Below are 27360 nucleotides of genomic sequence, written 5' to 3' on the forward strand. Positions count from 1 at the left end.
AAGCATTGAAGGCATTGTAGCAAACTGTGAAGCAAGAGCTGGTGGAAGCACTTGGATTGCATGCTCTGAATGTCTTATGAGAGGACTGGGGCACCTGTATTCCATCTAGGAACACAGCTTTTGTGTGAGAGGTCCCAAGTGGGTGGGTCCCTCTGGCTTCAACACTGGTATTGTCTTTGCCAGCTGCTACTGTCTGCCCATCCTGCCCAGCTGGTTGCAAGCTCCATACAGGCTGGGCTGTATGAGTGCTGTGTCAGGGATGCAATGTGTGGTGGGACTGCAACTGTCACTGTGATTGCCAAGTGTGTTGTTGCTCTGAAATGAAGTCAGAAGCACCAGGCTGCAGCCCCGCAGCAGTGTTGGTCTGATGGTAGGGAAGGAGTGTGCTGTGTTGCTTGTGCCAAGCAAACTGTAAGGCCTGTAGCAGCAGCTGGAGTGCTGAACCAACATTCTGCTGTTTTTCACCATTAAACATTATGTCCTGTGGTGCTACTTAAAGTCCATGCTTTGTGTTTCATTATAGGTTTTGCATGAATCACTGTGGTGGAGAAGGCAGGAGTTTGAAAACCTTAAGTTATATTTTAAGCTCATAGTATAGCAATTTTTCTGTGGCACAAAGGCACTCGATGTTTTTGTGTTAAAATGAGAGATGTTGAGATGAAAACTGTTCTGTGGGGGAAACGGTATTAAAGATAAGCTTGTTGTCCTAGCAGATATCTGGTGGAATGTGAAAAGAGGATGTGGAGGAGAGTGGGTCAAGTAATGTGGAACTGCCTTGGTCTCTTCTGAGATTTCCACCCGTGACAAGTTCCCCTCCATGGTTCTGTTGGCAGGACAGCCTGTGTAGCTCAGAAGAAATTGGAGTTGGGCAGGAGATTCATGACAGAGGACTGTGTGTTTGGGGAGGGAGCACTGTTTCCTTCCCCTCTTGTGGAAATAAATCTGACCCCATTTCCCAACCCTTTCTCCCACAGTGAGCTGAAAAGCAGGAGGGCTGGCTGGAGGCATTGCAGGCTGTGCTGTGGGCAGCTGGCGTTACTCAGGTGTGGCTTGCAATGGCTGCAAGCTGTGCTGCAGGAGGAAGACCTCCAAGCACCTGCTCTTCATTGACCAGCCTCAGACATGCTCAGTGAGATCTGGAAGGCTGTTTTGGTGCCTCTGTAGCTTCCTTCTCCGGCTGGGCTGTGTCTAAACTGAAGGAAGAGTAACAGTGAAGACTCATAGTGCTGTTCTGAGTGAAACACAAATGTGGGAGGTGTGTTGTGCTTGTACTGGTCTCTCTTTCTCTCCTGCCATTTGCAGCAATGGTTTCTGACATCTTTCTTAAGTACCTATAGCTCCTGGGCTTTTTGACAGAATTGCTTCAGAAATGCAAGTTCTTTCTTTTATTCATCCCAGCAATGTAACTCAAGCTGTCTCATTTGGATGTAACTGCTTTGTTCCAGAAGGGAGAGATGCCGACCTTATTCTCCCATTTCTTTCTTCTGTGCATTGAAATATTTTCCCTCCTGGAAGGTTACACTGCACAAGGTTTCCTCAATACCTGAAAAAGCAAGAATAATCAAACCTCATTGCTCAGTTTCCTCACGCATAGAATTAGTCAGTGTTATTGTGTTCTGTTTTTCTTTTTCGTTTTTGGTCCCAAACGTTGTTGATGGAGCTGTGGGTGTGAATGGCAGGGCCACTACTGTTTTGAGGGAGCTTCAGGAGGCTGTTTGAGGAAGAGATGGATCTGGGGGAGGTCTTTGTTCACAGGGGTTCTTCTGGAGCAAGGGGCAGTGAAGCTCAGAGCTTGCCCTGGGAATGGGGTTTGTTAGAAGCCACTGCCTTAACTGCCACGTGGTTAGAAAAGTTCAGGCTTGAGGTGTGGAGTGCAGTGATGCTGAACTGTGTATGGAGCAGCAGTGGCCTGATGTCACTTGGAGATATGAAGGAAACCCGTGGAACATATGTGGGAAGAGATTGTGTTGTTTGGGTACTGCCTGAGTTTCACATGCTACCTTGCATCTGTGGGTGAGGAAACATGAGACAGTCTGTGTGCTACACTGGAACATGAGGCTGCTTTTGCAGAGACATTAGTGCTCAATGCTGCGGGATGGCCTTGAAGCACATGGACATCCCTGGGCAATGGAAACTGTTTGCAGTGAGGCCGTGGGTTCACAGCAGCTGAGCAGATCCGAACAGTTTGCTCACGCCCCAGGCTCTGTGCTGCTCTTGCAGTGCCAGCTCCATCTCCCACTGCTCTGTTCTGCCGTCAGCTGCAGTGGATGAGTGAGTTGCTGGGATCGGCAGAGGAGTCTCAGAGCACATCAAGGTGTCAGCACGATATGTGAGCAGAGCGATGCAGTGAGGAGCAGTCCCACGACCTGTGTGTTGGCACTCTGATGTGGTGCTTGGTCCTTCCTCAGCTGAGAACTGAGATGGCAGTGATCTGTGGGGAGCCCTTGGCTGACTGCTCTCTGCAGGTGCCCTCGAAAAGGAGAGCAATGCCTTTGGGTTCAAAAAATGCTTCCCACTGCTGGAAATGGGAACTTTGCTTGGCCAGTGAGTCCCTGCTTTCTAGGCTGGCTCAAGCAGTGGCAACAGCAGGCCATGCATGATTTGCTACTGTAATAACTGTTGCTGAGTGATGCTACATAATGAGCAAGTAAAACTGCTGATTAATTCAGGTAGGAAGAGATGCTTTAAGCATATCAACCTTCTGATGCGTTGGTTCACTGACATTTAGAAAGGACTCTTGTTTGTTAAGGTTGCTGCTGGCACGGTCCTTGGGAGCTGACTGCGGATTCTTGGTACGTTTAGAACCAGGAAAATGTCTAATTACTCAGATGACTAGGTACGTCTCAGAAGTGCTTATTTGGAGGCTTTGTTTTGATTTTGTTTGAGTAGCACTGAATGCCTAACATTTTACCACTGGAGGAAATTGAATACAGATGAGCATGAGGCAGGCTTTAAAAAAAATTGCTAGCTAAGGCAGTGTTAAACATTTGAGATGCTTGGGGAAAAGCATCCAAAACTGAGCAATGGAAGTGAAGTGTGTGGGTAAAGCACAGTGGCCAAACCCCTTATTCTTGGTGCCTGTAGGTCCTGTTTCTCCCCTGCTTTGGGTTTAGCCATCATGGAAGAGGAGAAGTCCAAAATGGCATTGAGCAAGTGTTCCCTTTGTGTTCCCAATGCAATCAGGACAGCCAGAGAGCAGCAGAGCTGTTGGTACTGTGCCTCTCATCAGTCCTGAGTGTTCCATGGTTGCTGTGGCGAATGTGAGGCTGTATCAAATTAGCTATGAAATGATTTGCATAATAGATTAATCAACCGGCAACAAAACATCCTTCTTTTCTGCCAAAGAAAAGAAAAGCTTCAACAGAGCTGTTACAAGAGGCCATTATGTTCCTTGCAACCCTTAATCTTTCTTTTTCCAAGAGCACTCCATGTTTTGGCCTTACGCAGGAAGCTGGCCTGCACACTGCCTTTATTTGCGTCACATCTTGGCAGCTTTTTCTAATTCTTTTGGGCCAAATCTTGCCACCATTATGGTGACCTTCTAGGGAGGGTATTTCCTATGGAATTGGTGGCTGGCTGCCAAAAAGCTCCGTATTGCCAGGTCCTTCACTAGCCTTCGCCTTTCCATTACCTTACTAAGGAGAGAGAAATTCCTCTGGGCTGCTTGTGACCTCCAGAACTGCTTGCTCCATTTCCATAGGAAGTTGGGGAGTGGGGCCCCCGGAGAGCATCCAACTGTGAGCAGGCAGGAGCTGATGGCTGGGTTTTACTTTGTCTTTGTTTCTCCCTCCTGTAAGCCAGCAATATTGTATGGTCATCTTGTGGCTCCAGACACGATGTCCATGTTCAGCCTTGTTTGGTCACAGAATGCCACCTCTCAAACAGCGCTGTAGAAGCTGGAGTCCAAACAGATCCCAATGTGCAGATGATAAGAGGCTTAAATGGCTAATTGAATGTGATAGCGTGAAGCTTCTCTCATGGTGAGGTTTAATTGGATTATAGTACTGCACAGTGATGTGGTGGCTTGCAGGGCATGCAGCCAGCTTCACAAGGAGAGAGTGGATCCTTGCTAATCACTCATTTGTTTAAAACAATGAATTGCCTGGAGTGTTCTCTGATAGGCATGCAGGAGCCAGCAGCCCTGGAGAGAGGATTCTTCAGAAATTAGGCTGGTGGATGCCTACTGCACGTGCAGACCCTCTGATTGGGTCAGTGCAGCTGTAGCAGAGGGTCTGCAAAGCTGCCTCATGAATCTGAATCAGAGAAAAGGAGGAGGATGAGTGCTCCATGAGCTTGGATAAGCAGATGTGCATGCTACCTGCTTGCATGCTGCAGTCTGGAAGCCTTTAAAAGAACCCCCTTTAGAAGCATGTCAGCCTTTTCTGGTCGGCTTTGCGTGGCTGTGACGCTTGTCCCAAGCTGTGCCTCCCTTCTGGAGTGGCTTATTTGGTCTCTCATTGTGTAGCTGCCACTCCACTCTGGACTGGTCTTGCTTCACTTGCAGCTCCAGTGCTTGGAGGCAGCTGCTGGAGGCTGAGCATCTCTTGGAAGCTGCTGGCTGAACTGCAGGGTTGTTGTTCTTGGATGTTTTAGTGCTGAAAGCAGAGTGTTTGGTTTGCTGCTATTTCAAAAGAGTTTGAAATCTGCATAGCTGCTCAGATCTTAGTTCAGAAGGGTTGTCAAGAAAAATAGCATTTGTTCTCCTGTAAGCAGGCAGATTAGCATACAAAATCAGCTTTGATGTTGTGGCAGTGTGCTTCTCATCCACAGCCTCTGTGCTGTTTTGGAGAGCTGTTTGGCTTTCAGTGTGCTGGGAAATGCCCCCAGGGACAGCATGTGCCATTTGGGCAGAGGATAGCACCAGGATGCTGAGAGCTTTCCATCAACTCACCATGCCTCCTGTGGCAGCCCAGTGGTAGGGCTGGACAGGTGGGTGTGACCACTTGGTGATCCCCACTTTTTATTTTTGGACAAAGCTGCTGTAACATGAGGGCTGGGAGGTTCTCCTGGCTGCTGGGAAGTAAATGCGGTGAGCAGGAGGGAGATTTCTGCAGGGAAGCACATGGAGGGCTGCAAATGGAGATATAGGATAACCACAGAGTCCGTTCTGTGGTTCTGGCCTGTGTTTCAGGGGTTTCTTTCAATGCAGGGCTCCCATTAATGGCTACACTGCGGAGCAGTTTGCACATACACGTGTCTATGTATTTCCTGACAGGCATGAGGCCAGATCTAGATATAGAGCACAGAAAAAGCCCCGTTGAGAGATTCTTAGGAAGCCTTATCTATATATAGTCTATATAAGTCTGTATCCCCTTTCTGCTGAGAGGACAATCTCTGCCTGGGGAGCACGGTTAATGCAGATCCACCCAGCTTCTGACAACCAGCAGAAGACTGCCGTGCAGTGTCACATCTACTGTACCCTGTGCAAGCCATCCTCGTGTGCCTGGCTCCTGCACCCTCCAAGGGCCCCAGCTGCATGGCCTGCCACTGTGACCGTGATGTTGTGACAAACTGGTGACACACTGCTGTGACCAGTGAGCCTCAGAGCACGCAGCAGCCCTGGGTGTGAGGGAACAGCTGCAAGTGCTGGGGCATGTTGCTCGTGCTGTGCCTGCACCTTCGGAACACATCAGTCCTCTGGGTGCTCCACAGTGAGATCAGAGCTTGGCAGTGCCTTGTTGTGGAATGGCTCTTGTGGGGGTTGTGCCAGTGCGATTCCCTGTTGTGCAGCTGCTTGCCAGGCTGTACCATGAGAGGAGGCTGCACATGTGTGCTGCTGCTTCTGGACTGAAAACGCACTTGCGGTGCTCAGCCCATCTGCTTCAGCCTAGCACAACAAAAAAGAAAGGCTCGCAGGTGGTGTAGATGAGAAGTGGGAACATGCAGCAAGGTTGACAGGTCTGCCATTTGTGCAGCAGTGTGGTCTCATTAGTGTGCGTGGGGGTGCAGTTCCACAATGAGGATGGCTGAGGATGTTCCCTATACCATGCAGCCAGTGTACCAGCAGGTTTTGAGGCTGTCTTGGCAGCTTTAGGGGTACAGCTGAAGAGCAGCACAGCCTTCTTTCTGCTGTAAAAAGTTTGCTGCCCATGAAGCTTTTTTACACCATATCCTGGAGCCAAAGAGATGAGAATGATGAGGTTGTACCAGCTGGAAGTTCTGCTGGAGGCATGGCATGTGTTTGGATGCATTTGGGTCTGGAATTGTATCATTCCTTCTCAAGAGAAGAGCTCTGTTTTTGCACTGGAGAGGTTGATTTCTTTCTTACGTCTTCTAGGGTGCAGTGCTAGCACTGTAATTCTTAACCCCATTCTGGTGGGAACCTTGGCAAGATGTGCTCCATCTCTCCTAAGCCCGTCGAAGTCGCAGGGCTGTTGGAGGACATCTCCTCATGGGCTTTACAAATATAGCAAGAGCATTTGAGGTCGCTCAGTCTTGAGTTTCTTCAGGGAGAGCACGATTCAGCTGGAGGCCGTGCCGGCACTCAGTTTGACTGCCTCTGGGGGGGCTGTTCTGAAAATGGGTGTCTGTGGCATGGCTCTAATCTCATGACAGTCCTGCAGACTTTTCCAGCTCATCAGATCCATGTGCAGTCTTAATTTCGCCTTGTCACGTGTGCCCTGATTTCACTGCAGCCCCAGCTGGGTGAACCCGCTGGTTTGTAATGGGGACAGGGATGCTGCTGTTCCCAGCACAGCAATCGCAGCCTGTCCTGGGGCTCCCTGCCCTCTTCCTGCTCCACCTGTGCAATGGGTCAGTGTGTGTGCAAGGCACAGAGCATCCACCAGTGCTCTGTCTGCTTCAGCAAAGCTCCAGAAGCCCTCTGGCAGAAGAGCTCTTTTCCAGCAGGGCACAGAGCTGTGCACCCTGGAAGCGTGCAGTGGTCCGGCTGCCATCAGGGCTGCACAGTGGGGCTGGGCTGGTGTTCCCTTCTCTGGGGCTGTGCCCCTCTGTCTTACATGGAGGGAAGCTCCCTGGTGGGAAGAGGGATTTGCGATCAAGGCTGCCAGTGAGGAGATTGTCAGCCAGGCACTTCCGAACTTGAATAATTGACAATGTAACCAGAGCCACTGGAGATTGTTTGGGAGGTAACTGAATCTTCCACACCGATTCTTATGCAAATTCAGACATGTGCTCCTGGATTCTAATGGGACACTTTCAGATGCAGCTTGCATTGTTCAGAGCTCAGCATCCTTGCACTGGGTCTGTCGTTGCTAATGCCTTTATAGTAAGAGCGTGACTTGCAGAGCTGCACCTGTAAGAGTTTCCCAGTGGTCTTCATACCATAGATTTTATGTAAGTGACCTGTGGGTGTTCTGGCAAATGGTTCGTTCATTGCCGAAGCTTCCCTTTGCCTCAGCAGTCTGCTTCAGTAGTACAGTGAACTCACACATTTCAGTGCTGTTTGCTTTGCTGATACTTGTGGCTCACTGAAGGTAAATTAAATGCTATTGAGTTCTGCCCAAAAATGAGAATAAAAGTATAAACACAATCTTTAAGCTTTACCCAGTAAATCTATAATTGAGTTGATGAGCACATTTAATAAGAATTATTTTGGGTCCCTGGGGGAGATTGGTGTCCTGGCATAGCTGCAAAATCAGGCTTGTTTTTTTCTCATAGATGTGCCACGTGGTATTGGAATACTTGGCCAAGAGCACATGACCTTAATGTCTTTACAATATAAACAGCCTAGAGATGTTTCCTGCTTATGTACAAAATATCCAGCCAGTGATTGTGTTCTGTTTTTCTACAAGAAAGGAGGGTAGTTTTATAATAAGCAAAGATTCAGGTCTCAACTTTTTTCCCCCATCTGGCATTACTTAAATTGATGTTTTCATCTGCATGACCTCTTGGGGGTGGAGAGAAATTATGAACATAGAAAATGCGGCTGAAAAAGACCTTATTACGTCCTCTTCAGTCTGCAGGCTGGAGTGGCCCCACCGAGCTGCGTCCCATGGCTGTTCCCCCTGTGCCATGCTCTGTGTTACTGGTTAGGTTTTATAGAGGTTTGAGAGTTCTAGTTTTAGCAAGGAGTTGCTGGTCCTGTGTGTCGTCCTTCCCAGTGTGAATCTTCACTGAGCCTCAGCAGAATAAGTACAGCAGGAAGAGCTTCCTTCTTAAAAGAATGCTGCTGTTAAAGCATCATTTCTCACCAATTTCTTGCACATACGCCCTGTTCTTCTCCCTAAACCCTTTCTATGCTCCAATCCTCGTGCTGATTTACAGTCCATAGCTTCTGCCCTGAGTTTCTAGGGGTGGGCAGTCTTGCAGCCATCCTCTCGGATGGGCAGTTTTTGCTGTCAAAAAGGATTGTTCCAAAATGTCCCCTTTTCTGAAAGCCTCCTTTCTAGCTTTCAGAAAGATGATATGCTTCTTTCCATATCGAGTTGCACCCACTGCCTTAAAATGAAGGATTTGCAAGGAAAGCTGAGAACTGCAAGAACTGAATCATATATATTTCATGTTGCCAGTGGCTTGCTAGGGGCTGAACACCCTTTTATTTGCTCTTCCACCTCTTCCTTAAGCTGTTCCTGAGAGTGTGCCAGAATTTAAGGTGCTCCGATTTCTTTCAGGCTGGCAGGATCTGTATCCTCTTTCTGCCAGGAATCTGCCTTCTTTTGCTTCAGTGAGATGAACACTCAAGTAGGCTTTGTCCTTGCTTCACAAATAGACTTTGAGCACCTCCAGACACTCGGATAAGTTCTGTCTGCTTATGCTTGGCCCCGCTGAGCCAATTGCCTGCAGATACCAAAGCTGATCAGAGGATATTTTCCTCCCAACATGTGTCCTTTGGCAGCCTAGGTGAAAATCTGCTCGCTGAGGCAAAACTACAGTGGTTTTTACCTTTGGCCCACGGAGATGTGCTTGAGGGCAAGAAGCCTGGGAATTGCTTATTTCAAACAAGTGAGTGGAGCTGTGTCAGGAGAGGGCTTTTGGAGGTGGATTTTCTCAGTTTGACATTTGGTCAGTAAGCTGATGTTTTTCTGACATGTGGTGGGTAGGTCCTGCTGGTTGTGCTTGAGAAAAATCCATGATGACTCTGTGGATAAGTCGTGTATTTGGTGCCTACTACTCAGCTCTTTTTAGTGCTCTACACAGATGCTGATAGCAGAGTTCTGATATGCTTCTGCTTTACATGGGTTTGGATACTGGGGTCTGCTTAGCAGCATTGCCTTCCTGCAGATCAGAGTAGCCTGGTTCTCCCAGTGTTTCTGCTGGTGTATGGTGGCAGCAATCAGGAGGATCCGGGGCTACCAACACCTGCTGCATCCAGGTGCAACAGGCTATGATCCATAGCAGGGCTGTGAGCATGTTTGCCCACAGGGACACGCTGTCTTCTGCGTTCCTGTGGTGCTGACTTCTCTCCTGGCCTCTCAGCATTGCCACAGGCCCTTGCTGTGGTTTCAGGATGTGAAGGGATTGTGCAGTGCTTGGCTTCCCAGCAGAGCCAGTGTGTGCTTTGCTGGGGGATGGCTCACTGTAAAACCATCTGGGTGAATGCTGGTAAAGTCAGACGGCTCTTCATAGGGCTTCTGGCAAGCAGGGAAAAGGTGCCTCTTTATCTTGTGTACTTTTAAGCAGAGAGTAAATGACTGCTCAGTCAGCTAAGCAAGCAACTGTGCAGGAGTCCTGCTTTGCTTAGCTATGAGTAGTAGTGTGCAGGGCACTGAGCATTTGTTTGTATGAGTCTGCTACTTTCTTTTCTTGATTTAGGACAACCATAGAATGTTTTCAGTGTGCTTTTCTCTGCTTCCACTGGGATGTCATATTTCTCTCTGGTGGCGGCCAGATTTGCTGATGGGTTCACATTTGAGCTGGGAAAAATGCCCCTTGTTGGAGTTCTGGTATGTCTTTATACAGTCAAAAATGTTGAGTGGGTTGGGAATAGCTTCCAGCAAAGTTGTATCGCTTCCTTGGAGCTCTTTTGTTCAATAGAAATTCCTTTCTTTTTCTCTCCCCCTTCCCATCCCCCTGACAGCCCACCTCCTTTCTACAAGGACGCACTGAGGTGTAATTCACAATCGTCTGACTGAAGTGAAATATGCACAGCTGCAAACATTTGTTGAATGATACTTCATGGTGAAGGCATCTCTCAGAACTGCTCCTGTTCCAGGAGTCGAGCAATCAGAGTGTGGTAGCAAAGAGGATTTTGTTGAAAACGCTTGGCTTGGATTTTTATGAAGCTCTGAGAACGTTTTGACTACTTGTGAGTTTTGAGTGCAGAGAGGAAATATCTGGAGCAAGGAAGAGTCTGAGTGAGAAGAGATGTTCACTATGTCCCTGACACCAGGGTACGTAGTGGAGTTTTCCTTAGCTCTTGCTGTGTTGCATATAAAAGCTGGGGTACAATAAAGTACACCGCAGATAAAGGTTTTATTGATGTTAGAAGGATCAGGGATATTCAGTCTCATGTGCCACAGCTCTCTGGTGCACTGTTCAAAGACTTGTTCTGGTAACATCCTCTGCCTTCCTCACTGAATGGAGGGACTTCGCAGCTCCCTTTCCTCTTTGGAGGCATCAAAAGAGATGCATTTGTGATTTCATAGCCCTCATGGTGCATAGCAAAGCCCAGCACGTGGAGGCTGCAGGCATGGTGTGTTTTGTTGTAGTTGATGTGCCTGGTGCTGCTGGGATTTTGGGCAGTGATCGAATCACAGCAACACAAAGAGTCAGCATTTGCTTGTAGGTGAGATGAAATAAATTTGTCATTGTTTGTTATTATCCAGGACATCACAGAAAGCCTGTTCTGATTTAAAGGCAAAATTTGGTGCAGCTTAGTGTGAACAATTCTCCAGTCTCAGGAAACTTCAGCAGTCCATCCCATCTCTCCAGTGCCTGTCTCATAGGCAGGACAGCAATGAACTTGGGCTCTGTCTCTAGCTTTTAAAACACCTGTAGTGTGATAGCAAATCCACACTGGCTCTTTGGCAGCCCAGAGTCCTTGCCAGAGCCCCCCAAACCCTTTTCTTGTTCTGATAGGGAAATACGATTTCTTCAGAGATGTGGATTTGACTATGTTAGCACCAGCTGTCATGCCAAACCCTGCTCTGGGGGACTTCTTGCAAACTGTGTGCAGAATCTTTGGCTGGGTGGCATTATTCCACTATTTGTAAGACATGGAAAGGTAGCAGTAGGCCTTCCCATTGTGGCTGCAGGGTAAGTACACAGGCTCCAGAGGGAAGAAGCATGAGGGATTGTACATTTTTATTGCCTTGTAACAGATAAGCACAGAGAAGCTGATTTAATGTTTTACTGGTACCTTAACAGAGAACTTTTTTTGCATTATCCTTTTAAATCTCAGCTCAATATGCCAGATGGGGAATGTGTAACAGCTCTGGGAAATGTGGTGTTAGTAGGTCATTTTCCTGCTCGTCTATTGGAGGCTGTTGGTGGGAGTCTCAGTGGTCAGAAACATATAATGTACAAAAATACATTTCCTATGTATTCCTATGTATGTGAGACTAGCCATAGCTCCCAGTGCAAAGTTTAATGTGTGTGATAAAAATCAGAAGTTGAGTGCAAACCTCTGAGCCAAGGAAGCATGAAAATAAGGATACGTCCCATCCTGATAGTTGAAATAATGTCACGGCACCTGACAGCTGGTCTCTGCCCTATCCCTCCTGATGGCTTTGAACGTTTTCTGTGACAGAAGCAATCTTGCTCAGCTTTCAGGATGCTCCTCACCTCATCCACAGGCAGGATAAATGATGCTGGTACCCACTCTTTGCTCTTAGCATCACAGATACAGCCTTAGCTGGCTGCACGAGGCAAAAGCATGAGAAGAGAACGCTTTCTAGGCGCTGAGGCTGGTCTGGCTCTGGGCTTTGGGCTCAGTGAGTGGTCCTGTGGAGTGCTCCTCATAGATGCAGTGGCTCTATTGTAATGCTGGCCAGGCTCTGAGTTCAGCTCCCCAGCAGTGAGCATTACTGTCTGCTGAGAGAGGGCTGCTTGCATCTGCCTCATTGCCCTCCACATGCCCATGCCATGCGTGGTTCTGCAGGGCAGGCCAGCATCCCTCCCAGTGTGCTGCGTTCCTCACTCACACACATCACTCTGGTGCTTTAATAAGTATTTTGACAAATGGAATGAGCAAACTCATTTGGTTTCTTTGCCGGCCTCTTAATGCTCTCAGGAATGAAATATCACCAGCAATGATGCTTAAGAAATGTAGTCTCTAAATAATATGGAATCTCTGCTTGTTGATTCAACTTCCGACAGCTGCTGAAGAGTATCAGAATATGAAGCAAATGTGAATGTGTCTCTGTAGCACATGGCTGCATTCTGTGCTCTGCTGCAAGCAGTTGGCACTGGGGGTCCTCTGGGCCCCTCTGGTAAAAACTGTGCTTCCTTCTCTCCCCAGTAAACAGAAAGGCGATGCCAGCTTTCAGAAAAGGGGTAAGCAGAAAAAGAAACAAACAGAAAATCTTGTGTTATTTCCAAACAAGTGCATTTTTCTTTTTTTTCTCCTTTTTTTTTTTTTTTTTAATCAGTAGCAGTACCTTAAAGTAGAGCACACAGTATATTTAGATGTGAAGAGAAAGACTGAAGGGAAAAAGATGTTTTCAGAGTGGTGTTGAGAGACATTTTGAGATCACCTGGCGGTTCCCTTGGAGGGAGATGCCTCCAATGGGAGCTGAACAGAAGCGTTCTGCAAACCGAGGTGCATGCAGAGCTGTGCTTTGCTCAGCAGCAGGCTGGTTGCTGTGCTCCAGAATTCTTTCCAGGCTGGTTCAGCTGGGTTTAGGAGTTCAAACAGTGCTGTTGGTTGCTGCAGAAGCTCCTTCCCTTGCAGCAGTTCTGCTTCAGCCATTCAGTCAGCCAATGTATCATGGATAGCTGTTTGGCTTTCAAAATCTCACCAGATCCCCTTCTTTTGTGGTTTGCTTCCCAGCTTATCTCCTCAGCAGACAGTGTGCAAACAAGTGAGAGCTGCCTGGAATATCTGATGGAAGAAATGCAGGGATGCTGGAGTGCAGTGCATCTTCAACCAAAGGCAACAGGAGACACTATTGTTCTTACAGGAGAACAGAATATTTCTGCAGGTTCAGCCCTTTCAGACCACTGCTCATAGCACGCATCTCATCTTCGTGTGCCCCCCCCTCCTCACTGAGCACCGATCTCCAAGGGGTAGCACATTTTAACAGCTTTACCCACGTCGTTTTTGTTGCCATTTGAGGGATGCTAACCAGAATTTGCAATGTGTTTAATGCTGAATAGAGTTCTCCAGCTTTAGTGGCAGGATCTGGAGTTCTTTGTGAATTATATTTAGTGCTGATGGAGCCTGCTTTGTCAGCTGTGTGTTGTTGCCCTGTGAAAACTGGCAGCATTCAGATCTAAATAAATGCTCAACAGTCTCGTGCTTTGAGGCATGATGAGAATTGCACAGAAAATTTGATTCTAACTTAGGTGATTAATTTTGTTATCTCTGTGACTGTGATCCCCTTCATCTCCATAGTCAGCAGAGGAAGGAGCTGGCATTAAATGTGGGGCGTGCAGGGGAACAGCATGGAGCATTGTCCCAGTGGGGCATGGGGGTGGCTGGGTGCACGTGCCTGATCTGGAAGGAGGCCAGAACACAGGCTCCATGTGGTCAGAGCAGTGCTGGGATCTGTGGAGTGTTCTGGTCCGCAAACAAGCCCAGCAGTGGCATGCTTTGCATATTTGATTGCTCTGCTGGCTGATACCAAACGTGCCATCAGAGTTCACAAATGTTTCTCATTGCCGTTGGCCGCTCCGTTTTCACCCTTAGAGGACATCTTGAGTTCTCACTAAAAAAGGAAGTGTCCATTTGAGCTCTAAATTATGCCTGTGTGATTCTCCCATCTTATTTCAGGCCATATTGCAAGCTTAGCAAAGACAACCCTTTTCATCTGGCACTCAATGTGGCTGCTTTCAGGCAGAGTGACAGTATTGTTAGGAACCGGCCAGCTGCCCTGGCTGTGCTGCTGTGGGTTCATATTGGTCAGTGAGCTTTAAAAGATAAAACTCCTTTAAGAGGCTGACAGCAGTGTTCATACGGTCTGTTTCTCCAATGTGATGTAAGGTGGGTCTTTCAGACAGGTACTGGTGTTAAGACCTGTGTGTTGTGGAGATCTTGGCTCTGGCTGCGCACGGCTGCTGCTTGTGATTTGGGGGGTGGCTGAGCAGTAAGTAATTCGGCATGACCCTACAGTGGTGGATGTGTAGGGGAGCCTGCAGGGCAAGCACTGGGCTATATGGGGAGCAGAGCTCTTGGTGGCACAGAGGAAGGATTTGCCACCAGTCGTGCTGCAGTGGGGTAAGGAAGAAGCTGGAGTGCTGCGAAGGGACCCGTCTCATTTGCTGGATGCACAGCGCTCTGGGTCACGTGAAGGCTGTGACATCCCCAGTTGCTGTGGAGATGTCATGGCTCCCAGCCTGCTGCTGCTCTGGGGAGTGCTGTGCTCAGAGTTCGTGGGTATGGTGCAGGAGGAGAGGATGGGGGAAAGAAAGGGTGACGATCCAGGCGAGGCACATGTTGGTGCAAATGTGTGCACGAGGCTTTTTGTGCAGCCCTTCCATGCCACCCTCATGCCTGTCCAAGCTAGCTGCTCCTGCAAGGGGCTCACTGTGTGCTGACAGCGGGGAGGATGCTGGCTGCTGTGTGCAGATCCTGCCAGCCCCAGAGGGCTCAGGGCAGGCAGGGAGCTTGTTCTTGTGGTATGCTTGGTGCAGCCAATTCCCAGTGCACATGTTGTGTGCCACATGCAGCTGCTGGGACAGGAGGGCAGCAAGAAGACAGGCGGTGAGAGGAGGGCATGCTGAGGAGGGGAGAATTGCTGGGTCTGTTGCAGCTCCATGTCTCCTTTCATCCTTTTCCCACCTGTTGGCATTTTGCATTTCTCCCCCCAGAGTCAATTTTGCTCATTGTTTGGGCATAATTTTCTGCTCTGGTTGTAATGTGTATGGTGGGGAGTTGCCTCCTGCCTGGCTGCCTCACAGTGCGTTGTGCCTTGTAGCAGAAATGCTAAGTCACAGCTTGAAGCAGTGGTTGAGCACCTGGTGGGAAGGCAGGGCCAACCCAGGGGAGCTCAGGTGTGTGCAGTGCACATGAGTGATGGAAGGGGTGGAGCCAGGATCCACCCCTTTCCAGACCTCATTAAAGGGCTGGCAGTGGAGGTGAGGGTATCTTGCTAGAGATCCCTGTCTATCTGAGGTCTTTTGAAGGTAAGCAGCCTTACTTTGAAGCTTTGAAGGTAAGCAGGGACTGTGCTGCTACGCTATCATTGCTGAACTTTCTGTTACAGCATTACATGCCTTTCTTTTGTTGCTGGCTAGCTGAGAACTGAAGCCCTAGCTACAGAAAATCCTCCACCAGCCCATATTCCAAAGGCCACCCCCTCCCAGTTGTGCAGCTTTGACCACTCTCATCACGTGCTCAATGGGAATCTGGCATTGGTGCCTTTGGTTGTTCCAGCTACTATTAAATTAGTACAGCAAATATGAGATATTTGTGTCAGCTGTGTTGTAGGAAATGTTATCCTGTTGGTCTGTCAAAGGAGCCTTGATCATCAGTCATCTTTTTGCTGTTAGCTTACTTTAGTTTTTAAAGCTAAATGACACCATCCTATTCCCTCAGAACTTTTAGAATGCTGATTGAACTCAATCCACTGGTACCGTGGGATCCTTCATTCACAGTTATTGTGCTGTCAGGATGCCATGCGTTCCTGGTGCTCTGGATGCTGGATTTGAAGGAGGCAAGTTGAGAGAGGCGCATGGAGCTAAGCTGCGTGCCTGGATTTGCAGGCAGTGTGGTGTAAACACACAGGTGGGTTAGATGGACTCCTTTGTGTACCATTGTTTGTCTGAGGAACAGACCTAAGCCCTTCTTCGTGATTTTTCCTTTAAGTCATCCTGTAGAGGGATTTGAAACCATCCAAACAAAGCATGAAGAGACCATTGTGGAGGAACTAAGATTCTGGCTGAGGTCACCAGGCGTGTGAAGAACTTCAGAATGGGAAAGAATGCGTCAGTTTCTCAGTGGCTGTGGAGTGTGCAGGTGGAGGCATGTGGTTGGTGACAAACAAGCTGATATCCCGCCCACGTGGATGGGAATCACATGGAGAATGATGTATGTTGTGAAGTTTTGACACTCTCACACCTTTTGCATGCTCAGCTTGGAGAAGGTACACTTGCGAAGTATGTGCAGTGCATAGGACAATGTTTTAGCAGTAATAGGGCCACATCTTGCTGCGTGCTTGTGCCCTTGTGAAGTCCTAGGGGCAGCCTGTTGCATAAATTAAGCTGCCATCCTCTTACCTGTCTGAACAAGATCTGCTCGCTGCAGCACTTCTATGGATCTTTGTCTCCAGAATTTTAAGAGCTTAATTCTCTGTGTTAATGCTGGGAAGCAGATTTCAAGATCCTTAAGAACAATGAAAATACTGGCTCTGTAATTGTTTCCTGGCTTATAGCTTACCTGAATGCACCTGTAGCCAAAACAGCTGACTAAAGATTCCATTTAGCTTAGTGATAACTGTGAATGAAAGGGAAACAAGCTGAGACCAGTGCAGGGCCGTGATGCATCTCTGCTAGTTGCCCAAGTTATGTTTCTGGCATGAAAGGAGTTGGGCATTTGATCTCTGTCTCGTTTAATTTGCTCCTGGTTGGAAGCAGCCTGAGAGTGGATCAAGGTAGAAACATTTGATGGAATTGGCTCATAAGTTTTGTAGAGTGAAGAACCACTCTTCCTGTGTTTTCTACCACTGATAACCACCAGTGGCCCTACTCTGACACATCTGTAACATAGAGAACAGTTTTTCTGCCTGAAATAATTAGGCAGTATGAAGCATTTGAGCACAGTAGCTGGACAGGAGAGTCTCCTTCACCTGGGCGCGTGCAAAACAGGTGTCTGAAACTGTGTGCTCTGCACGTGTTCATCCCTTGCTTAGACAGCTGCATTAGAAAAATGCTGTGCAGGGCTCCTCTCTCCAGCCTGCCCCACACAGCTGCCCTGTAGCTATGTGCAGAATGGCTCTGTCTGTCTGGGAGGTATGTGAGTGGGCAGTGTCTCTCTCCACTTCTCCTCCAAGTGGCTCATGGTTTATTTTGGGACTGTCTTGAGTGTAAAGTGTCAGCTTAAGTGCAGAACACTCAATGCTGAGGGGTAGGAGGCTGCTTGCTGTCCCTAACTTTCACAGAATCGTAGGGTGCAGTGAAACTGCGTGGTGCACAGATTCCTTGCTTGCATCTCTCATCTGGCTCATGCTTACAGAACTCAGAGGAAAGTGCTCCTGGAATGAAATGTTGCCTCTAAGCACAGTATCTTGCAGATTTCAGCCTGCGCAAGGACATCTGCTTCATGAGCTGAAGCCTTCCTGCTCCTGTCTTGTACTTGGAGCCCTTGTAGCTGTGGATGCTTCTGTTATTATTCTTGACTTCCATCGGGCTTAATTAAAATACAGGTCTTTAATTTTTAATTTTTCCTTCCTGTTGATTTGGCTGTCTCTGTGTGAACACGGTCTCAGTGCAATTATTGTGCTCCCTGTGGAGGGACAAACATTTAATTCAGTGAGTCTTTCTTGGAGGGGATTTATTTTCCTGATCTTTCTGCTCCAAGGGATGCAAAAGCAGAGCATCCAATGAGTGAAGAATTCAGCACCTCATGTGGCTGCTCTGAGCCTGTTTGGGCCAGGATTGTTGTTACTGAAATGTGTTCTGTACCCACAGCTTTTGCCCAAATGAGGAGCACGTGGTGGAGCCATGCAGCACAGCTGGCCTTAGCAGGGCACATTGGAGCCCTTGGGTCCAGTCCAGGTTTCCTCTTTAAAACCAGGTTTTATTGTTGTAGAATGTGTTTAGTTTTCATGTGTTAACTTGGGGAATGGGATCAGGAGGGAGCAGCCTGTGTTGTGACCAAGGGAACATGAGTCCCCTTGCTCCCCAGCTTGTGCTGAGTGGGGATGTCTGCTGTGGACCTCCAAAGTGAGGTGGAAATCTCAGATTTCCTTTGCTCTTTCTGCAGATAGGTTCTGCTGGCTTGGTGCTTTTGCTAGCTGAGCTCCCTGTGTGCAACCATAGATCAATGCTGAAGTAAACACACAACAAAAGTGTTTGCCTACCCTCGCTGTCATGCGGTTCCAGACTTTTTATAGACCACTTAAAATACTTCGGGCTCTTTCAGCTTCAGATCTGAGACTTCCTCAATTCCCATCGTATGTCTGTGTGATTTTCTTTATTCCCCCTGCATTCACTGAGACCACGTATAGAGGTGAAACTTCCAAGTGTAACCTCATCCTGTTTTATAAGGTTGTTTCAGGTCCCCCTGTGTCAATCCCAGCCACAGAGGCATAGGAGGGCACGTAGGGCAGGCATGGCTGCACTGCACACAGCCTTGCTTGGAAGATGCTTCTTGTGACTGTTTGTGGCCCCTTTCTGCCATGTATTCTTAATATTGCTTTGATTTGTATTTAGACTGAAGACCTGAAACTCTAAGCATGTTAAGGGTGGAAGTGTTTTGGTGAGATTTAAACTCTGCTTGTTTTATGTTGTTTTTTTCCTCCTAACGGAGAGTATAAACGTTTCATTGTTGTTTGTGTGAAGTGCCTTTTAGAACCAGCAGTCCAGCAGTGGGATAAAGAAAGCAAATGTGTCCCATGTCTTTTCCAATAGCTTTTGTTTTTCTGATAGCTGTAAAGAAGGCTTATATTTTTTTTTTTTCCTTTTTCTGAGCAGCAGCAAGCAATCCATGGGGCTGGATCAAAGCTCATAAATGATGAATTGGAGGAATGGCAGAACGCCCTCCTTGTGCTCTGCTGGGTGTGCTGAGAACGCCATTGTTCCCTCGTGTACCTTTTCCATCCTCCAGCCAGGCCACACAGAGAGGGCCTTTGTTCCCTTCCTGCCAGGCGGACAATGCCAGTGCCTTGTGCTACCTCTGCTCACACCACCTGACTGCTCACAGCTTTTTGGCTTTTGGCAAGCCTGGGGCAATTGTCCTCCAGCTACGGTTTCACAAAGAAAACAAATGGCATCACAGCCTCCTTCCTTCAGACCCTGGACATGAAGCAGAGCCTGCTCCTGGCCAGCATCTGCATCATGGGTGATGTCTGTCTCCAGAGCCTCCCATGCAGCTTTCTCTGGCTGCAGCTTTCCTCAGGTTTATCCCTCCCCCAAGTTTGTTTTTGAGGCACACCCTTATGTTTAAACCAGCTGTTGGTAACTCCTGTGAAACTGTGCCAGTGCCAATATCATGGCCCCATTACCTCAGAGCTTGAGCTCGGGCTGCACCTAGTCCAAATGCTCTCCCCTCCCAAGTGCTCTGTGCTGGAAGGCAGAAGTGCAAACAGTGTTAACCAGAACAATGCAGCATTGCCAGGGTAAAGAATGTGAGTTAGCTGTGTATGTGTGGCATGTGCATGCCAGGGCTGCAGGACACTGTGCAAGTCCTCTCCTTTTTCTTTTGTTTCTTTTCCTTTCCCATTCGAGAGGTCTGAACCTCTTGCTAGCTCTTTTGTTTGGGGATGAGTAGGATCGGCAAGAGGAGGTGGGAGTGAGATCTTTGGGAACCCAGAACCTGAAACTGAAAGAGCCAACAGACTAATAAAGGCTTTGCAGAGAAGTTTAAAATTAGCCTGACCCACTGCTTTTACGTTGCTGGAATTTAATTCCTCTGACCCTACAGCTCTTGGTCTGACACAGAACAAGCGTTCCCAGGCTGCAGTCTGCGAAGTCTGTGCTGGCAGGCTTTCCCATGTGGCCATGGGTCTGCACCAGGCCGTGAGATGGACCCGCAGGCTGCCTCCTCCTGTTTGGGGGTGTGTGAAGAAATCCAGCCTGAAGAGCTGGGGAAGCCTCAGATATTCCTGCTGTCTTTATGTCTGTGTGGCTCCTGACTGGAGTCTGTGCTCCCTCAAACAGAGATGCTGCTGTGTGGAAGTTGTTCGGAGCTTTTCCTTTTTCAGACATGATTATAACTGTTTCTCTTCTGTTCCTGTTTGCAGGTTGTGCAGCTTGACACTAAAGAAACTGGTAGTCTTAAAGGAATTGGATAAGGAGCTTATTTCTGTGGTCATTGCTGTCAAAATGCAGGTAATTGCTGTCAGCTCTAAGAATCAAATGTGGTACTTGAGTTAAAAAAAAATACTGGTAGGTGCCTCTGTGTGAGGTCTATCATGGCTGTGGGCCACTTCCCACACTTACATTGTGATGTTTTGTGTGTATGGAGAGTCTCTTGTGATCCTTCTCCTATGTTCCTACCAAATTTCATTGTAGTAAGTGAAGACTGAGGACTCAGCATGAGCTTTATATGTTGGTAAAGATGCTCATTTCATATCATATGCTGTCACCTGATCTTCCTGAGCAGTCACCAAATCTAAGCTTGTGTTTAGCATGCTGCAACACTTGCTGGCACTAGCACTTGGTTGTTTGGACCTGGCCTGGGGAGGCTCTGAAGGCTGAGCCTCCTTCTGATGGATAGCTCTGCTGTCAGAAGTCCAAGCCATGTTTGTAGCCAGGTACTTGTCAGTTGATATATTGGATGCCTGTACATTTCAGTTCCATAAGATACATCTCTCATCCTAGGTAAATATCCTACTTTGCAGCATAGGTTTGTGCTGCTTAATTAGGTTTCTACATATAGGTCATGCTGCCTGGAGGTAGGTGTGCAGCAGGAAGCGAGTAAGTTCCACAGTGTGTCACAGCATCAGCTTAGCTTGAGTGCTCCCACCACTGGAAATGCTGAAGTGCTTACTGGTTAAAAGCCTAGTGGACCTGTAAGTAGACAAGTACCATTAACCATGCTGAAAAGCAGCTGCTTTTCAAAAAAAAAAAACAGGCAGGCAAACTCCTGCAGAGATCTATTTGTGTCAAATCTAACTTGGAAAGTGAAATCATGAAGGCTTTGTGGACTGAGAACGTGCAGCTGAGCATTTAGCCAACATCTCTCATCTCTGTGAACAGTCCAGCTGCAGCAAAATTGTGTCCCTCTGTGTTGGAGGGGTTCGCAGATCCACAGCAGAGAGCAGAAAGGTAGGGAATAGTTTCACACAGCTGAATTCTGAAGATGCACAGCTGTGGGTTCCCAGGCTGTCAGATATTGCTGATCAGGGCTGAAAGCTCTCCATATGTTTGTACAGGTCAGCATGTGCATCACTGTAAGGGCCTGAGGCTTCTCAGTGAATGATCTACAGACAGGGCGTGCCAGGCTTGGGCTGGGAAATCCAGTAGCTTTTACTAGAACAAAGCTTTTTCTCATCCAGGTTATTGCTAAGAGTTTACGCATTCTCTGGGTGAAAAGGTTGAATGTGCAGCTCCAGACGTGGAAGCCCAAAAAGCCTGAAGCGAGTTTTAACAGTTGGGACTTTCTTGTCTGTTCTAAAAACGTGTTGTGATCTGTCCTGTTACAGGAAGTAACAGACTGAGACCTGAGCAATTATTCTGCAGTCCCTTCTGTAGTGGGGCAGATCCCTGAAGAACTGGAAAGCAAAAGCACTTGTCCTCTGTAACTGGAAAAGTTTGGAATGCTTATCTGCCAAGTCCTGGGCTGCAGCTTGCATCCCTGCCCATCATTTTTGCTTTCATCTGTCCTTCCAGTTGGCCTTGAGGTCACAGTGGCTGCAATAACAGCTGTCCCAGAGGGTGCCCATAGCTTCACCTTGGGTGTCCCTGGCACTGCAGTTCGATCATTGCTCATATCTCGTGATGTGCTATTTAATGGTAGGGCAGTAGCACTGTGACTGTCTCAGATGCAGGCAGATTTGAAGCCCTCCTTCACGGCTTGCAGGTTATTATGATGCTGACAAGCTCTTTTAAGGCTACTTAATTTGCCAGCACTCAGGTTTCTGACACAGCTATTGTTTGTAGCTGGTGATATTGGATCTTCAAGTATATGGTCTCTGTCAAATGACTTGCTGGCTGTGTATGAGAAATTGCAAGAGAGGTGTCAGGCACTGCAGTCCTTCCAGAAGAAATGACTGGATTTAGACCTAATGAGAGCATACTACCTGCATTTCCCATAACTCCCTGCAGCCCTCCTGATGTTCAAAGACTTGTCAACTGTATTTCCCAGGCTGTTGCTCTATTTATCTGCTGCAGTCTTTTTAAAGCTGCTATATTTGGGCTTTCATTAGATTTCGAGTTGCATAACAAGTAAAGCAAGATTGCTACTGTTAGGAGATTTGCAGCATGGAACCAATGCTGCTATTGCCAGTGGCGAGGCCAGCTGTGCTTTACTTGCACACGTGCTGCTTTTGCTGGGGGGGACCCTTCAGTTTTCAGCCTGCTCTGCTGTTTGATGTACCGGGGGCACCTGCAAAACACTGCATTCTGGCTTTGTGAGGAGGAAGGGATGTAAGCCAGTCTCAGCCTCTCCCCTTCTCCCTCCCTCATTTTGGGATGTTATTTGGGGCTGATGTAGACATACTCAGTTTTACTTTGGATGTAGCTGGGAGGTGTTTACTCCCTGTCTGTCTCTGGTTTCCCAGATGCTGGTTTTTTTTGAGAGCTACAGTTCTGTGCCTCTGGGAGATCAGCCTGTCTGGACAAAGCCAGTGCTGCAACCTCAGCAGAATATTGAGCCAGAGACCTCTGAAACTTACCACTATCTGAACAATACAGAAGCATTCACTAGGCAGCGGTTTGTTGTGCTTCCCTGCTAGTTTTCTCTGAAATATTCCCTGAAATAGATTAAAATCTCCACTTTTCTCAGGGAGGGGTGTGTGTACAAAAAGAAAAGATCAGTCCACCGAGGCTGATGCCAGAGATGTATGTGTGACACTGCAGCCTGCGAACCCAGGAGATGCAGAGCCTGCTACCTATTGGCTGCAGTCATGAAATGAGACTTCAGCTTGAGGGGTGGGGGCTGACTCATAGCTTTTGAATGCTGGGGTTTGGCAGAACAAAAGCTGCTTTGTTGCAGTTAGGGACAGTAAATATACCCAAATCTTTATTAGTCAAATATCTCCCTTTCATCTCATTAATATGTCGCACAAGTGCAAGGTCAGATCCATCCATTCACTTTCTCTGTGGTTGTCTCTGAAAGCATTTCTCAGTTTTGTTTAAATAGAGGTGGGATGCCAATCCAGGCCTATTTCCATTTCAGTCCAGTCTTCCTTCCCACCACCCTTTCCAGAGTCTTTCAGAGTCAGGCCAGAGTCTTTCCCCACCTGCAGCCCAGCTCTTTGACAGTCCTGCCTGCAGAACTTGCTGGGGAGAGGCAGCACAAAGGCAGCTGTGGGTAATATCAGGTAAAGTAAGGCCTGTAGTTGGAGCTCTCCAGTTCCACGGCTGAGCCATTTGGGCTGGATGGCAAGAAAGTGGCTGGCTGGGCGATTTACCACATGGACTTTGCTTCTGTGCAGGGCTCCAAGCGCATCCTGCGGTCTCATGAGATCGTGTTGCCCCCGAGTGGACACGTGGAGACGGAGCTTGCACTGACCTTCTCACTGCAGGTAAGTGGGACGGGGCACCAGGGCGTTTGTGTGAGCAGAGGTGCTCTGTGGGTCTGCATTCAGGATCCTTCTGTATTGTGTTGGCTGCTCTCCTCAGAGCATCCTGCCCTAGTACTGCCTCTTCAGCAGGGAAATAAGGAAAATAGGGGCTGGGTTGCTGTGAGCACAAGGGAGACTCCTGCATGCATGGAGCAGATGCTTGGAAGCATTCTTGTCTAGGTTAAATGTATTTTGGAACTGAGGGTTAGATTTTGTCATCTGGAGTTTGATCTGAGAAGGACTGTAGTGATGATGCAGGACAGACTGGCTGTTACTCTGAGCCCTGAGTAGGCTCAAGGTAGTTGAGGTTTCACTGCAGACAGATGATAACCCTGGGACTGCAAGGGAAGGTATACAGATAGCTGGTGTTTCTGGTTCTGTCCTGATGCAGCTTGCAAACTGGGTTAACTGCAGCACTGCATCCCCTCCTTTGTGAGAAGGAATGAGAAATCCATGTGCCAGGAGTAAGTATTCTTAAGACTGCAGCTTTCCAGTGACTGAGACCAGAGCCTCAGAATGAGCCAGATCTCCCTCTGCCCATCCTGTGTCAGCAAATGTTTCTGCAGATTTTGTTTTGGAACATGTTTTTTTTTCCCAGCAACTCAGAGCAATACTGCAGCAGGACACACAGCATTGTTTTTAAGTTGGTTTTCTCAGGAAGGGATGGGAACTGAGCCAGAACAGGGGATAATGATGTCCATGACGCTGTAAGCCTTCAGAACAGTGTGTGTGAGATGAGCAAGCTTAGTGCAGAGATGTGCTGCTGATCTCTCTGCTGCAGGAAGGATTAGTGCTCTTGGATGCAGTGAGGTCTGGGAAGCCTTCCTGAAATGGCACAGTAGGATTTTTATGACAGCTTTTATTATTACTTAATTGGACGATGGCTGGAAGCTACTCTTAGCTAAGTATAGTCTGAGCCAGGTACAGTCTGAATTTAGTGCCTGGGATATTTTAAGAGTGGTGATGGACCGCAGAGTAAAAGCATGTGGATGTCTCAGCATGAGAAAGCCTCAGTGTCTTGCAGCAGCAGCCAGTATCTCCATATTGTGCTGTCAGCTCTTTGCCCTGTGTACTTCACTCTGCATGCGTGCACAAACTGTGCAGGCTGTCAGGGTGGGCAGTGCTCTGTTATGCAGGTGGGGTAAGACTAGAGCTATGGTGCATCTGATTCACCTAGCTAGCTAGGCTGAGACCAGCAGTAGCCTTTCTGGCAGGTAAGCTCCTGTCATCCTGACTGCTGGAATGGCTGCTCTTCCTGACCCTCTGCAAGTTTCTTAGAATCAACTGAAGTTCCCTGGTGTGTATGATGGTCCCCTCTTCTTGCCCTTGGAGGTGCTTGCAGTGCTTGGGGTTTCCTGTGTCTTGTTTTCAAATGCTGTGTTATGGAGTGGCAGTTACTAAAAAGTTTTTGTTGAAACCATTCTGTAGATCTGAGAAGTGATGGCAGGAATTAAAAACAGCCGTGCAGGGAGAATGGCTAGGGTGTTCCAGAGGACCTTGTCTTTAACTGAGGAGCTGAGTGGCCTGAATGTCTCTGGATCTCTTTTTTTTTTTTAATAATTTCTGTGAATCTTCATCAGAGTTGGCCAAGAAACATACCTTTGAAAAACAGAAACTTGCATGTGTGGATTTGATCCATCAAGCTGAATCCCAGAAAACTGTAGACATTGAGATCAAACTGGCCTAGGACCCAGCATGACTTTAGAGTTCAGCTGCAGGTTCATGCTTAAGCAGCCTCAGAGGACCCCAGTGCCTCCAGCTGAGAGCAAGGAATCCCTCTTCCCTACTGCCTTCCCAACACTTGGTAGGGTCTCAACTGCAGGAGGGTGGGAGGTTTGAATGCAAAAGGTGCCTCTTGCCTTCTGAGTCCCCGCTGCCAGCCCCAGTCCTCAATAACTTCAGTGTTACAGATCTGTGAAGTCACACTAAATTTGTGTTTGGATGCAAATGCATTTTAATTACATGGACTGCTGTTCCTCTCTTCCACAGGGCTGCTGCCTCATGCAAGGCAGTCAATCCCATCCTTGCAGAGCAATCAGTTAATTAGTATTCTGCTTGTTTGCACGGCCACTGCTCCCGGCTCTCTGCGCAGCAGTCAGGCCTGCTCTGGACTACAAATTAATATCTCCAGGTTTCTGGTGGAACTCAGCAGTTGTATTTATCAAGCTTTTTAAGAGACAGGAAGTTACTCTCACAATTTCCCAAAGTGGAAAAAAAAATAAAATAGCGAGACGAAGTATCCTTCACTTAAGAATATCCGGTGTGCAATTAGGGTTTCTGCAATGAGGTTCTCCTTTCTGCAGCCCATCTCTTGGAGGATGCTCGTCTCTTTGGGACTGGACTTGGGCTCAGCCCTTTGAAACAGAACAACCAGGATTGTTTTGTCAGCTCCTGGTGGGTACCACAGTGCCTCACCCTCTGTGTAATGCAGACATACAAGGCCTGAGCTGCCCCCTGTCCTGGGACTACAAAAGCAAGGATGTGGGATTACCTGAGCTCTCCCCATGCCCACTAATCCCTTGTGTGGCACTTGGGTTCTGTGGCAGAGCTTTACAAAAGCTGTGTTTTTAAAATGAGAGTCAGAAATGATTTCTTCCTTGGGGTAATGAATGTAGGGTTGCAGGTTGAAGGTTAGTTCAGTGTAGGAATGGAGTTTACTTGTGAACCAGACAGCTTGGGAGATAAAATCAAGGCACATAATGAACTTTTGCTTTCTATTTTCAACCCCAGTACCCTCACTTCTTGAAGAGAGAAGGCAACAAGCTTCAGATCATGCTGCAGCGGCGGAAGCGATACAAGAACCGAACCATTCTAGGCTACAAGACTCTGGCTGTGGGGTCTATCAACATGGCTGAGGTGAGCAGTGTTTGGCATGGTCCATACTTAGAAGAGTGGGATTCTCCCATCACTTTAAATCCAGTGTTATTACTTTCCTTATTGAGAAGTACCTGGATGGATTTCACGCAACTATCTTAATGCTAATTAGAATTCACAGAACAATATTTTAAACAGATCTTAGTACTGAGTAGTAATATTGTATGTTTTCTGGATAACATATTGAAGGCTAAAGGATTCTTGAGGCTCATTAGCTTACAATGTTCATGGAGTGTATCTTGTTTGTTTTTGTTTTGGTCCAAACTGACTAACCCAAATGCAGCTCAAATCCCCTTTGCATTCAGAACACTTCTGTGTGTATTTCAATACTAATGCATTTTCTTTTGTATTAGTATGTTTGGTTGAGCTGAACTAACACATTTGTCTTAAATGTTAAATGTTTCATATTTGTGGAAACAAGGCTGTTAAGGTCACTTGGACAGGCCTTCCAGGTTCAGTGAAGCAGCAATGTATTTCATCAGACTGCAGTCTGCCAATAAATACTTCCATTGTTTCTACCTGTAAATTAATGTTATGCTGTAGTGAGTTATTGCAGTGTTAATTTATTATAAAGAATGCTTCTGTTGTTTAAGTTAAGCTTCTCTTAGACTTGTATTAAATGTAGATCTCCTCATCTGAACTGTCCAAATTCTTATTTATAGTCCAATAGGCAACCTGTACCACGTTTAGTTTAAGAGCTAGAAATTGACTGTTGCTGTAAGGCAGAAAATGTGTGGCCCCATTAATTAGATCCATCAGTGAGCTTCTGAGTGTTGGGCATTTGCTGCTGTGCGTGGTTTTTCTTATGTCTTTTTTGTAATGTCAGCTGACTGAGGTTAGAAGGTCATGCATTTCCAAAAGTTTGCTTTGTTGCAAAACAGTTACTTTCCAGCTCATCTGGAATATTTCAGAAATTGAAGACTTCGGGTAAACAAATGCTGTATCCTTTTAGAAGCCTCCCTCTCTTTGCAGTTCATAGTTAAGTGACCCCTGCACAGCACTGACACACACAAAGTTATTATAGGAGTTGAAAGAAAAC

At 47.4% G+C, this 27360-nt stretch overlaps 1 protein-coding gene across 11 annotated transcripts in view; it reads left to right on the plus strand.

The window, feature by feature from the left end:
* Positions 1–27360, plus strand: part of PACS2 (phosphofurin acidic cluster sorting protein 2) — a 67105-nt gene that overhangs the window by 1433 nt on the left and 38312 nt on the right. For 10 of the 11 annotated variants that reach the window (XM_031595737.2, XM_031595732.2, XM_031595733.2 and 7 more), the window contains exons 2-4: positions 19962–20049; positions 23319–23408; positions 26178–26303. In XM_031595737.2, the coding sequence (XP_031451597.2) occupies positions 19962–20049; positions 23319–23408; positions 26178–26303 (304 nt within the window). Of the gene's footprint in view, positions 1–15962; positions 16091–19961; positions 20050–23318; positions 23409–26177; positions 26304–27360 lie in introns of those variants that run through there. The other variant, XM_031595731.2, reaches the window with a different exon arrangement.

The sequence above is a fragment of the Phasianus colchicus genome, chromosome 9 (genome assembly GCF_987193195.1).
Source record: "Phasianus colchicus chromosome 9, bPhaCol1.hap1.1, whole genome shotgun sequence".
NCBI classification, from domain to species: domain Eukaryota; kingdom Metazoa; phylum Chordata; class Aves; order Galliformes; family Phasianidae; genus Phasianus; species Phasianus colchicus.